Source organism: Vipera berus, assembly GCF_964194415.1.
Source record: "Vipera berus genome assembly, chromosome: 6".
NCBI classification, from domain to species: domain Eukaryota; kingdom Metazoa; phylum Chordata; class Lepidosauria; order Squamata; family Viperidae; genus Vipera; species Vipera berus.
The window spans coordinates 8,823,653-8,838,113 of NC_138208.1; the positions used below are offsets into that span (position 1 = coordinate 8,823,653).

The window sequence follows — 14,461 nt, forward strand, 5'->3', positions numbered from 1 at the left end:
GGAAAATGGTCAGCATACCAAGATAATTATTGGTATTATCTGTAATTGAAGACTTCCACTGCTCTTCATCCATTCCAGACAGACAGAAAGGTGCTAGCCAATCAACCAGACACTGTGCTAGTAGACAAGGACCAGCAGTGGTGATAGATAATAGCCGTGCCAAGTGACAGCAACTTCAGGAGGCAGGTGTATACGAAGCTAGAGGAGGACCAGGAAATGAAGGAGGAATTAGAGAGGATGTGGAAAGTCAAGGCCAAAGTGGTCCCAGCGGTGTGGCCGTTGGCTCCCAGGAACAGCTAAAATATTCGCAGAAGATCTAAGATTGAGAAAGACAAGGCCGCTCCCATGGATCACCCATAGGAGAAACATACACTTTTGATCTCCTAGTTGTGAAATTGAATGTGAACCAGGTCTTGAGAGAGAGACAGAGAGGAGAGAGAAGGAGAGAGAGAGAGAGAGAAGAAAGTGAAAGAGAGAGAGAGGATAAAAAGAGGATAGAGAGGACAGAGGGGGATAAAGAGAGAGGATAGACAGAGAGAGAGGATAAAGAGAGAAGATAGAGTATAAAGAGAGATAGGATAAAGAGAGAGAAAATAGAGAAGAGAGAGAGAGAGAGAGAGAGAGAGAGAGAGAGAAGCTAAGGAGAGATTTAATTAGAGATATGGTAGAAGTTAAGGTAAAGTACTTGGCTGAGTTACATTGATTGTTGTGGCATCTTCTTAACCCTCCCAGTGAGATTGTCAGGAGGATAAGATGGAGCCAGGCAAGTTAAAACTCTACACACTGCCTTGAACTATGTAGCGGAAAAATGAGATTACAAGTGGCAGCAGCAGGATTAATAACATTTCTTAGCTGAAGTCCAGGTGACTGGGTTTATAGCTTTAACCGGAGGCTTATCTTTTTTTTTTTTTTTAAAAAAAAGACAAATATCTTCTTTTTTTTTAGGAAATTGCATTTAGATAGCCCAAGCGCCTTATCTCGCTGTAGTCTGAGTAAAAGAATGGAAGGTCGTGCTATCTGCTCTACCATCTGGAGCTTAACATGGTATCTATTCCAGGGTAGGGGATTATGTTTTGTGGAAACAAAGAGTAGGGAGGAGAGGTGGTCAACCATGAGAACATCAGAGTGATCAAACACAACCAGTGTCAAGGAGGAAGTGCACAGGTGGGAATCCTTATACTAGCCTTGACTAGTTTATTTCCTAGAGGCCAAACGCTGAGAAGGTACAACCGAATGCCCATCATCCAACTACATTGGGATGTTTTAGGGCCAAGACAGGAAGAAATAGGATGAAACAGAGGCATAGAATCAAAAATCACGTGAAGTATTAGGACCGCTTTATAAAGCCTTAGTGAGGTCACACCTGGAATCCTGCATCGGGTTTTGGTCACCACATTACAAAAGAGATGTTGAGACTTCGGAAAAAGTGCAGAGAAGAGCAACTAAGATGATTAGGGAGCTGGAGGCTAAAACATAGCAAGAACGATTGCAGGAATTGGGTATGGCCAGTCTAGAGAAAAGAAGGATGGGCGGGGGACATGATAGCAGTATTCCAGTATTTGAGGGGCTGCCACAAAGAGGAGGGGGTAACCTATTCTCCAAAGCACCAGAAGCCAGGACAAGAAACAACGGACCTCAAGCGAAGCATAAACACAAACATGCCCTTCCAAAGAACTCAAGCCACTTTTTGTTTACGGGGAGATGCAAATTCAGCACTTTAAGCCATGGTTTCCTGAATAAACAACGACGTAACTGACAAACACGCAAAAAAATAATAATCACATAATAGCTGAACGTGTTCTGTCAATCAAGTCAGTGAGTTCCAGTCTCAGTGGAGGAAGAGATGTAAAAAGCTTTCAGCAGAAAGAGAATAAAACCTGGACTAATGGGAAGTCTAGTGAAAAGAAGGACCAAGGGTGACATAATAGCAGTCTTCCAGTATTTGAGGGGCTGCCACAAAAAAGAGGGGGTCAAACTATTCTCCAAAGCACCTGAAGGCAAGATGAGAAAGAATGGATGGAAACCAGTCAAGGAGGGAAGCAACCTGGGATTAAGGAGAAACTTCCTAACAGTGAGGGCCATTAACCAGTGGAATATTTGTTGCGGGTGCTTCACCACTGAGGGCTTTTAAGGAGAGACTGGACCGCCACTTGTCTGAAATGGTAGACCATCTCCTGCTTGAGCAGGGGGTTGGACTAGAAGACCTCCAAGGTCCCTTCCAGCTTTATTCTGATTGACTGAAGTGGCACCCAAGCAAAGTGGAGTTGATGACAACATTCTCTGCTGGTCTCTTGAAAGGGCTGAACCTTATGTGAGTGTGTAGGTCTGTGCCCAGGGGATCCTTGGCTAGGACTGGATGGGCAGGAAAAAGCTATTTCAAGTCTTGACTCTAATGTATAAAGTTTTAAATGGCTTGATATTGAGGCATCTGCAGGATCACCTCTGTTAAGTCGTGGGCTCTGGTGAGCAGGAATGATGACACAAGTCTGAGTACAGAGAAACTCATTATTTTATTCTTGCTGGAACTGTACTTGAGCTTGGGCCGCACCCAGCCACAATATATAGCCTAGCCCTAAGGTGGCAGCCAATAGGTGCTTGCCACCTGGGGCTGACCAATTGCAGGACCGGAGACGGCCTGTCTGGGTTGCTGGAGAGCTGTTAGCTCTCCAGCAACGCATGTGCTGTAATACTACAAGCCCAATACATAACAGCCTCCTTCAACAAGAAGTCGCCTGTCAGCTACTCAGGAAAAAACGGTTAAGTCTCCTGATCCCAAAATATCAGAGACCGAGGCTAAGGGAAGAACCTTCTCTATAATACCTGTCTTGTACAGGGAGTCCTCGATTTATGACCACAATTACGCCCAACCTTTCTGTTGCTAAGCAAGACATGGATGAAGGGAGTTTCGCCCCGTTTTACATACCGGTACTTGCTTGCCGAAGTTGTTAAATGGATCACTGCAGTTGTTATGTTATCCACATGGTTGTTAAGTGAAACTGGCTTCCCCCATTGATTTTATTTATTTATTTATTATTGGGACTTATATGCCGCCCTATCTCTCGAAGGACTCAGGGCGGCTAACAACAATAAAATACAATAATACAGAAGTTAAAAGAAAATTAAATTAAGGGCCCCTGTAGAATAAATTAAAATTAAAATTAAAATAAGTTAAAAATTAAAAACATAATTAAAATCCCTGTCAGTCCAGGTCAGCCTGATGGAAAAGAAGTGTTTTGAGGCTGCAGTGAAAGGACCGGAGATCTTGCTTGTCAGAAGGTCACAAAAGGGGATCACGTGACCCCGGGACTCTGCAACCGCCATAAATATGAGTCAGTTGCCAAGCGTCTGAATTTTGATCAGGTGACCATCAGGATGCTGCAATAGTCATAAATGTGAAAAATGATCGTAAGTTGCTTTTCCCAGTGATGTTGTAACTTTGAATGGTTGCTAAATGAACTGTGGTAAGTCAAGGACTACCTATAGGAGATGAGTTTATTATCCAAGATCAGGCTTGCTCAGATCTTGTCCTCCTTTAGAGGCTGTTACAATGGACCTCTTCCTTCCTTCCTTCCTTCCTTCCTTCCTTCCTTCCTTCCTTCCTTCCTTCCTTCCTTCCTTCCTTCCATTTTCACATCCATTTTGCTCTCTGGGTTCATGGAGATCTACTCTAACCCTAAGTGGATTTGCCCTCCATTTGAATTTTCCAATGGATTTTACCCAGAAACATAGATAAAGAGGGCCTGAAAAGTCTCCACCTTCCTAACCATACCAATGCCCTAGGAAACCATTGGCAACCTCCATTTTTCTCTCTCAGTCCAATGCAACCTAACCCTAACATTAAGTGGGTCTTCACCTCAATGGGATTTTCCCATGTATTTTCCCCGGAGAGATATTGAAGGTGGGCTGGGAAAATCTCTGCCATCCTAATTTTACCAATGGACTCAGAACGTGCTGGTGACATCCAATTTGCTCTATGAAAAGAAGAAAGGGAGGAGGAGGAGGAGGAGGAGGAGGAGGAGGAGGAGGAGGAGGAGGAGGAGGAGGAGAAGGAGGAAGTCCAGTTGCCATGACTCAATGTCTGGATACAAGTACTAGAGTTAAAATGGAAGCATTAAAATGGCCTGAGATGAGGATGAAGACAAATCACACAGTTGTGAGAATGGCAGACTTTACTAGGGTATGTTTGTGCCAGAAGAGGAAGAGGAAGAAGAGGAAAAGGAGGAGGAGGAGGAGAAGGAGAAGAAGAAGAGGAAGAGGAAGAGGAAGAAGAGGAAAAGGAGGAGGAGGAGGGGGAGGAGGAGGAGAAGGAGAAGAAGAAGCAGCAGCAGCAGCAGCAGCAGCAGCAGAAGCAGAAGAAGAAGAAGAAGAAGAAGAAGAAGAAGAAGAAGAAGAAGAAGAAGAAGAAGAAGAAGAAGAAGAAGAAGAAGAAGAAGAAGAAGAAGAAGAAGAAGAAGAAGAAGAAGAAGAATTTCATGTTGATGTCTTGCGAGATGGGGGGAGGTGCAATTGGAGGTTTCATCTTTCTTTGGGGCTTACTTGGATCATGGTGAGAGTTGCATCCACCTCATCTGGACAGAATTAAGTTAGAAGAAAGCTGTTCTCCATCCATACTGAAACGAGGAGGACTCATTTGCCAAGCACTTTGGCTGTAATATGCAACTTTGGTAAATGAAAAAAAAAAAGCAATCACAATATTTATTCCTGCAAACTGCAGTGTAGAGCTACACCCTGTGTAACTTCTCCCTAGAAGTAACGTCATATTTGGAAAGGTTTTCTACAGGAAACAAATGAAAGACCAACTCCTTTCGCATTCTGGTCCCCAAACCACACTCGGAGCACATCTGCAACAGATTTAAAACTGCTGGCTCATACATGCTCCTCCCTGTGGTCCTTTTTCAAGTCAGGGGTATGAAAAATTAAACTCAGAGCAGACGCATGAGAAAGCAAATGGTTCTCCTAAGAACTGCGTTATTTTTCTGCCCTTCTACAAAGCTCTAACAATAGATGTCCTAAGGTGTTTTATTGCGGAAAGGAAGAGAGAAGGGGTGGGGTGGGGAAGTCTCCTTGTTTTCTTACAGCTTATAACATTTCCCAAACTATATACAGGCAGTCCTTGACTTACAACTACAACTGAGCCCAAAATTTTCGTTGCTAAGCAAGACAAATGAATTTTGCCCGATTTTACAACCTTTCTTGAATTACTGCAGTGGTTAAAGTCAGAACTTTAAGACTTGTGGACTTCAACTCCCAGAATTCCTCAGCCAGCCTGGGAGTTGAAGTCCACAAGTCTTAAAATTCTCAAGTTTGAAGACCCCTGGGTTAAGGTATATTAGGAGCAATTGTAAGTCGCTTTTTTCACTGGGGCTATAACTTGGTCACTCAGCAAATGATTGTAAGTTGTGGCCTACCTGTAAAGCAAATTCACCCAAAAGTAAATAAAAGCAGACAGATTCTATAGTATTTCTGCATCCTAATTAATACATGTAAATGCAATGGAAAACTACTTCAGAGCTGACAGAAATTGTAGGTCAGCTACTCCCTGGGATAAATTTGCTACTTACGAAACAGAACTTCGCTGTAAGTCGAATCCCATCTCAGAAGGACCATCCGCAACGCTAGCTCTGCTTCCTTGTGAAAACTGTTGGATGTTTTATTAAATTTTCATGGGTTTTCTTCACGATATTGGTTTTCTGATCAATGGCTGTAATGAGTTCTGAGTTGTTTGCTGCAAAGAAATGCAATTTGTTTATATGCAACTACAAATTTACAGTCGCTAAACAGGAACACAATAAATATTGCCCTAGTAAGGAAAGGGCAGCATTTTAGGGATGCTACTAAATCTTGGTGAAAAACTGTACGATTATTATTATTCTTTTGCTTTGAGATCTTTGCAGCAGCTTTGTTCCAGAACTGTGTTTTTTTTTTCAGTTTCGGCAGCCTGAAGAAGCATGGCTGGAATTCTGGGAGTCAAAGTCCACACATCCTGTGTGTTGAGGTTGAAATCCATAGGTCTTGTTGTTGAACCTGAGGGACATTGGTGTAGACAACCTTTTGAAAAGAAGGATTTTTTTTTAAAAAAAAAAATGACTTTCTTTTATAAAATAGGATGTACACCTGTACACCTCGAAACAAGAATGGGGAAAGGATAACTCTTGTACAATTTGAAAATTGTCTTGAAGCATTTCTGAAGGCAGAAAGTTCTCTTTTAAGGATCTCGTTCTCAATAACAGAATAACAAGAGTTGGAAGGGACCTTGGAGGTCTTCTAGTCCAACCCCCTGCTCAAGCAGGAAAGCTTATATCATTCTGGACAAATATCTATCCGGTCTCTTTAAAATCTCCAGCAATGGAGCATCCAAAACTTCTGGAGGCAAGCTGTTCCACTGATTAATTGTTCTGTCAGGAAATTTCTCCTTATTTCTAGATTGGTTCTTTCCTTGATTAGTTTCCATCTGTTACTTCTTGTCCCGCCTTCAGATGATTTGCAGAATAGGTTGACCTCCTCTTCTTCGTGTTAATAATAATAATAATAATAATAATAATAATAATAATAATAATAATAATAATAATAATAATAATAATAATAATAATAAGAAGAAGAAGAAGAAGAAGAAGAAGAAGAAGAAGAAGAAGAAGAAGAAGAAGAAGAAGAAGAAGAAGAAAAAGAAGAAGAAGAAGTTGTTGGAAGGGACCTTGGAGGTCATCTAGTCCAACCCCCTGCTCAGGCAGGAAACCTTATACCATTTCAGGCAAATGGCTGTCCAGTCTCTTCTTAAACACTTCCAGTGTTGGAGCATTCACCACCTCTGGAGGCAGGTTGTTCCACTGGTTAATTGTTCTAACTGTCAGGAAGTTTCTCCTTAGTTCTAGGTTGCTTCTCTCCTTGACTAGTTTCCATCCGTTGCTTCTTGTCCTGCTTTCAGGTGCCTTGTAGAATAGCTTGGCTCCCTCTTCTATGGGGCAGCCCCTGAGATATTGGAACACTGCTACCATGTCACCCCTCACCCTTCTCTTCGTTAAACTACACATACCCAATTCCAGCAACCGTTCCCTATATGTTTTAGCCTCCAGCCCCCTAATCATCTTTGTTGCTCTTCTCTGTACCCTTTGTAGAGTCTCGACATCTTTTTTACATCGTGGTGACCAAAACTGGATGTTGGTGTATGTGTGTTGGTGTAAGCACCTGGAAAAGTCTTCCAATCTTCCATTATTTCCCAAGAATTCTGGTTTAGGATCAAAAACTGTTCCTTTTTAAAAGAAAATCAGGACATTCAGGCTGGTAGATCCAGTTTTCCTTTCAAGGAACGCGATTTCCCATCTTATGGGCTGTATTTGGTCTTTGCATGCATGCCTAGGGGCACCCTGCGAAAAACATCCTGGGGCTAAGACAAACATTGATTTTGACTTCACCTAGGCCTAATTAAAATCCAATGATTACATTCCAGGCATATATTTAAGAGGTTCCTTCTTCTGTGACAGCAGCTGGCAAGCCTTGTCTGGATTTGGCATCTAAACAGAGTCCGGTCTACTTAACAGATGGGATGTGAGGCCTGTAGAGAAACTCAAAATAAGGGCTAGATTGGAAAAAAATCAAAACGTATCCTGAAAAAATCAGTCAGCAAACCATTTCCTTATTTTTGTCAAAAATAAATAAATAAATAAATAAATAAATAAATAAATAAATAAATAAATAAATAAATAAATAAATAAATAAATAAATCCCCACCTGATTCAAGGTCTCAGAAAAGGAACTTGCTTGTCTAATTTTTGGTCCAGTATCATGGACCAAACCATAACCTGTATTTCCCAAAGGTTGTTTCTCGGTTTTGACTTTTCTATAAAGGCGGTGTAAGCTTTGGATTTCATTTTTCCTTATCCAGAAAATGGTTAAAAAAAAGGTGGACCCAAAGTTGATGAAATGCCAATTGTTATGGCTTCCCCATCTTTTCTGTGTATTGCAATATCCCCAAAGGAAGAAAAAAGTGGGGGGGAACACCCCCCCCCCCGACAGCCACAGCATCACAATTGAAGCCCCACCTTTAATTACGCACTTACCAAAGGGGATTCTTTTGTGATGTTGTCATCTTGCCTTTTTTGACCTCCTCTCCTACCGTAGGTGCTGCCTTCCCTCTAGAACAAATTTTGTCGTGCCGCGTTGAAATATAGGCAGCGAAAGACACTTTGAAGGTAAGAGACACATGGGCCTAGCCCGAATCGTTTATCTTACAGCCAAAAGCTCTCAAGCAAAGCTGAATATAATTGTAATGCTTAAGACTTGAAATTGAATATAAAATGAGGGAATAAAGAATTAGGGATGCAATCAACAAAGATTTAAACTGCCTCTCTTTGTCAGAAGTGTTGGTCCAGTAAAATATGGCAAACCTATTTTACTGTGGATCCATTGCAGTAAAACAGAAGGAAATGCACCTTAGAGACCCATTTAGCATTCCTATGTGCTCTTACCCGAGCTTCTGAATTCCATTCTCTCACATCACTTTCCCTGGGCTTAAAGAGCTTTAATGATGGTATTTATTAAGCGAAAAGAAAAAAGAAAGAAAGAAAGCAAAATTGAAGAGAAATACAAAGAGGAGGAGTGGGAGGAGGAGGAGAGAAGGAGAAGGAGGAGGAGGAGGAGGAGGAGGAGAAGAAGAAGAAGAAAGGAAGAGGGGAGGAGAAGGAGAAGAAGAAGAAAGGAAGAGGGGAGGAGAAGGAGAAGAGGAGGAGGAGGAGGAGGAGGAGGAGGAGGAGGAGGAGGAAGAGGAGGAAGAGGAGGAGAAGAGGAGGAAGAGGAGGAGAAGAAGAAGAAGAAGAAGAAGAAGAAGAAGAAGAAGAAGAAGAAGAAGAAGAAGAAGAAGAAGAAGAAGAAGAAGAAAGGAAGAGGGGAGGAGAAGGAGAAGAAGAAGAGGAGGAGGAGGAGGAGGAGGAGAAGAAGAAGAAGAAGAAGAAGAAGAAGAAGAAGAAGAAGAAGAAGAAGAAGAAGAAGAAGAAGAAGAAGAAGAAGAAGAAAGGAAGAGGGGAGGAGAAGAAAGGAAGAGGGGAGGAGAAGGAGAAGAAGAAGAAGAGGAGGAGGAGGAGGAAGAGGAGGAGGAGGAGAAGAAGAAGAAGAAGAAGAAGAAGAAGAAGAAGAAGAAGAAGAAGAAGGGAAGAGGAGGAGAAGGAGAAGGAGGAAGAGGAGGAGGAGGAGGAGGAGGAGAAGAAGAAGAAGAAGAAGAAGAAGAAGAAGAAGAAGAAGAAGAAGAAGAAGAAGAAGAGGAGGAGGAGGAGGAGGAGGAGGAGGAGGAGGAGGAGGAGGAGGAGGAGAGAAGAAGAAGAAGAAGAAGAAGAAGAAGAAGAAGAAGAAGAAGAAGAAGAAGAAGAAGAAGAAGAAGAAGAAGAAGAAGAAGAAGGGAAGAGGGGAGGAGAAGGAGAAGGAGAAGGAGAAGGCATAATTTCTTATGCATTAAACAACAAGAGACTTATTTATTTATTTTATTTATTTATTTAATTAAATTTTGCTTGTCTACTCATGGCATTTTACACCAGTCAATTATTAATATTTAAGTCAATAACAAGAAGAAAGAATAAGTAGGAAATAAAATAAGTGCTGACCAAGTAATCTTCCAAATAGGACTTTTCCTACCAGTAAGTGAGAGACTTCACATATCACACTAAGCCGTGGTCCATTTAATTACAACTGATTGAATAACGTGGCTTCACACAACCTGTAGACTGTAGAGCAGAGGTAGGGACTTTGTGAAACTGTGGGTTTCATTTATTTAAAATATATATATATAACTTCTTTCAGCTGCCATGCACTGAAAGTTGGCACAATGAGCATCCTAGAAGAAGGAACTTTTATTTTTCAGTAAAAAGGAAGACGAGCCTAGGGACATCTTAACACACCTATTTTTATTTTATTTTATTTTTATTTCATATTTCTAAATCACCCATCACCTTCAGAGAGGGGTTTTACGGTGTAATATAACCGATAAATAAATCATTAAAAGTTAAATGGGGGTTAAAAATTTGACAGTGATAGAATAATGACAACCAAACATCAAAAGGGGAAAAAGTCTTTAAAATTTTTTAATGCTTACCTGATCCAGACAAGAAGAACAAAAATTGTGGACTCAGAAGAATAATTAGACTGTCACGAACAACCATCTACCAAGTGTTCTCTTTGAGTTTGTAGACTATCTTAGGCCAAAATTTAACAAATTCCAGGATGAAACCATTCTGGGTCTTAGCTTATTGTGAGAAGTCTGCCACTGTGGTTGGTTTAAGGCTTAATAGTCCAGCTTGTGCTTTGAACTATGGTGCCTTTGAAGTCTTTGAACTACGGTGCTGGAGAAGACTCCTGCGAGTCCCTTGGACTGCAAGGCGATCAAACCGGTCAGTCCTAGAGGAGATCAACCCTGACTGTTCTTTAAAAGGCCAGATCCTGAAGTTGAAACTCAAATACTTTGGCCACATAATGAGAAGGAAGGACTCACTGGAGAAGAGCCTAATGCTGGGAAAGGTTGAGGGCAATACTGTAGAAGAAGGGGACGACAGAGAATGAGGTGGCTGGATGGAGTCCCTGAAGCAGTAGGCGTGAGCTTAAATGGACTCCAGAAGATGGTAGAGGACAGGAAGGCCTGGAGGAACATTGTCCATAGGGTCGCGATGGGTCGGACACGACTTCGCAACTAACGACAACAACAGTTCAGCTTGTAAAGCTAGCAGTGACATAGTAAACAGATTGTGGACAGAACCATCTGTGACCTTCCAGGTATTATCACTTGCAAGGTTAGGCAGATACCTTGGGAAAAGGTCAGAATAACAGAATTACAGAATAACAAAGCTGGAAGGGGCCTTGGAGGTCTTCTAGTCCAGTCCCCTGCTTGAGCAGGAGACCCTATTCCATTTCAGACAAATGGTTGTCCAATCTCTTCTTAAAAACCTCCAATGTTGGAGCACCCACAACCTCTGGAGGCAAGTCTGCATGTGCTGGTTATATACGGCTAAGTCAGACTTCAGAAGAATTCAGCCTTACTCCAGACTGCCCTAACCATTGAACTCATAAAGGTAAAGGTAAAGGTTCCCCCGCACATGTGTGCTAGTCGTTTCCGACTCTAGGGGCCGGTGCTCATCTCCGTTTCAAAGCCAAAGAGCCAGCGCTTGTCTGAGAACGTCTCGGTGGTCATGTGGCCGGCATGACTAGACGCCAAAGGCGCACGGAACGCTGTTACCTTCCCACCGTAGTGGTCCCTATTTTTCTACTTGCATTTTTACATGCTTTCAAACTGCTAGGTTGGCAGAAGCTGGGAGGAGTAACAGGCGCTCACTCTGTTACGCGGCACTCGGGATTCGACCCGCCAAACTGCCGACCTTCTGATCGACGAGCTCAGCGTCCTAACCCACTGAGCCACCGCGTCCCCATGAACTCATAGCATTATTTAAATATTTGCCAGGGAGGAATGACGGGTTGATGGGGGAACTGTTAACTCCAGAAAACAAAACCTCGGCCAGCAGTGTGAAAAGTTGTACATTTATTGGAAACGAAGTTTTAGACAGAAAGAGTAATCGTCTCCAAGATCACAACTGCAACAAGCTCCTGTATAGTTTGCAAGCCTTCAAGAGTCAACCCTAAGTCTGAAATTTTAATGGTCGTTTGGGTGGAAAACTGCCTGAGGGCCTCTGACACAAATGTTAACTTTCTGGATGGAGAAATTGAGGAAGAAAGATGGTTTTAGAAAATAAGTTATGGATGTCTTTAATGCAGTATTAGCTCTCCTGGGAAGAAAAATAAATCGGGACCAATCTGCTAGCTGTTTATGGCTATTTCCTTGGTATCTCGTTCATCTTGTAATACACTTCTTCACTTGCTAATCAGCCACCTGTCCAGAAGAGTTCTCCTGAGGCCCAGCCTTTGGGAAAGATAAATGTGACCAGTTTTGAAATTATTCAAAGAAATATTGTGTAGCACAATTTAGATGTGGAACGATGTATCGGGCAATAAAGCAACAACATCAACAAAGACTTTGAACAGTAGGCTGAAAAAAAGGAAATTCGTCTAGATGGTGCTTGATTAACAATGGCAGTTAGGACCAACAGCTCCATCATCAAGGGACTAAGTGATAAAGCATGACATTGCATGACCGTGCAGACTTAATATGACAATTTGGGGACTTCTAGTTGCCATTTGCAACCTTCTGCTAGCTTCCCCATTGACTTTGGTTGCGAGAAGCTGGCAGTGAAGTCACATTTACTGACTACTGCATGGTGTGACAGTAATACTGTAATTGCAGGCCAGTCTCCAGGCACCTAAATTTTGCCACAGGGTGGCTGTGACAGCCAGAACTTTGAGAACCGGTCATAACCGGTCATAAGTCCTTCACATTCAGCATCATTCTAACTTCAGATGGCTGCTGAACAAGTGGTCCTTAAGTGAGGATCACCTGTAGGCTGAAGCAGGAAACATGAAGAGGTAGAGAAGTGGGTTCTTCATACTACCAAGATTGCAGAAGTCTTCTGCCTTACCCAGAGGATTTTCCTTCCAAGAAGCAATCTCATCCTGTTTAGAGATGCTGTCATAAAACTTGAAGGCTCCCTTGATTCACACTTGATGTCTGGTGTCTTCGCAGTGGACATGTCCATTCTTAGCAACAGTATAGAAGAGGTTGACCATTGTCTTCTTCAGGAACTGCTTTTTGACTTCCCAATCTACCTCCAGCTCAGGAGCTTTTCAACAGTCTCTCAACCAAATATTAACTAGTCTGATCCTACTTAGTTTTTCTGAGATCTTCTAAGGTCATAAATGACCAAGGGTGAGAGAATAAGAGACCAAATGTGTGTCGGAGGGGCATTACAGCACATCTCATATTTTATATATTTGTGCCCAATCGCTTTCGTTTTTTTCATCATTATGACTAGTAGCTGATGCCCACAGCCAAGATATTGTTACCTCCTGTACTCTAATATAACCATCAAATTTATACTGGGAAAGTCTATATCAAATTAATACATGTACTTAGGGCTATGACTCAAAGTTGAAACACACACAAAAGGATCTTAAAACAATGAGCTAATGTGTGTCCTGATTAATGCCCAGTTACCATAGATAGAACAATCTCATCCAATTAAAAGCCCTTTTAATGACAGGAAGAGAGCACGCAGAATCAAATTATACTAGCCACTTCCTTGGGGAATAGCCAAAATTACAACAAATTAACTACTTATCTGGGAAAATTAGAAACCCAGTAGAAAGTATGAAATTAAGAGCGACATGCACATTAAACTGAAGTACCCAATTAGGATAGGCACACAGGGTACCGGCTCATAAAGAGATTCTCGTAGAATTTGAGTCCCTTGTAGGCTAGTAGGTTTGAATGGTATCTGCTTTTTTGATTCCTTTTCTCTGCCTGCAACAATCCTGAAGAGGCTTTGCTTAAGACTGGCTAGAGGCAAAAAGCTATTGAGGAAGGGAGAGAGAGAGAGAGGAGGGAAGGAGAGAGAGGGTGGGGGAAAGAGAGAATTGGGATAAAACAGTGAAAGAAGCCTTAAACGGGAGGTTGGAGAATCTGCAGGAAAAGTCAACCCACTTCAAACTGGCAGGAGAAGAAGCAGAGAGAAAGAAAGAAACATGCAAGCATACACAGTGCTTTTTTTGTAAAAGGAAAAGGTGCCGGAACTCACACATGTCATACAACCTGCCTTGTTTATCCTACAAGGTTCCATCCAAAAAAGGTGCCGGAACTCCGTTCTGAGCATTCTATGACAAAAAAAGCCCTGAGCATACATCTCATTAAGGGGATTTAAAGAGGATTGGAGTGAGAGACTGGAGGATCTAATTTGTAGATAGAAGCTGTCGCTGGAGAGCAGAACATTATCTCTCCTGTGATCCCAGAGCAGGAGAGCAAAGACAGCCTTGATCTGGGGCTATAAAAGGACTATAAAGATCGGAACTCCTACTGTGGGTTGGGATCCCTCTCTATTATAAAGTGCCTCTGTTGATCTTGGAGAACTTCTCTTTTGCTTCCTGCCAAAGCTGAAGAGCCCAGAGACTTGGTCTTTGGAACAGAAGACCATTGTGACTCTAAGCAGAGAGGTTTCCACTAGGTTTCAGCTTTCTTGTCTTACTGTGCCTGATCTGCCAGGGTCCACCGCGGTTTCTTGAAAACAGCAACTTGTGGCTTCATCTTCTTGGCTACAATTTCTTTAGTTTTGCTGTTAGATGGACCCGTGAGGCATTACAATCTGTTTCCTAGGAATGTCCTTGAAAATTAGAAACGCTCCGAGAGATGAACGTTCAACTAACAGCAACCAAGAGACCATAACCTGGATCATATTTTGACTTCTAAGACCTTCACTTGATTGAGTCATTAACTGGGAAATCCATCCTTGACTAGCGTGGCCCATGATCAGAGCAACTGATAAGCTGTTGGACAAGGTATCTTCCTGGAGATGTGGTTTTCACAGTCAGGTGTTATTCAGCAATAAAA

At 42.1% G+C, this 14,461-nt stretch overlaps 1 protein-coding gene across 1 annotated transcript in view; it reads left to right on the plus strand.

Annotated features, from left to right (window-relative positions):
* Positions 1-661: 661 nt before the first annotated feature.
* The window catches only part of LMNTD1 (lamin tail domain containing 1), a gene marked incomplete at both ends in the record, with an annotated part of 150,204 nt that continues 136,404 nt past the window's right edge, over positions 662-14,461 (plus strand). The window contains one exon of the mRNA XM_081331941.1: positions 662-676. Coding sequence (XP_081188067.1) covers positions 662-676 — 15 coding nt within the window. The remainder of the gene's footprint in view (positions 677-14,461) is intronic.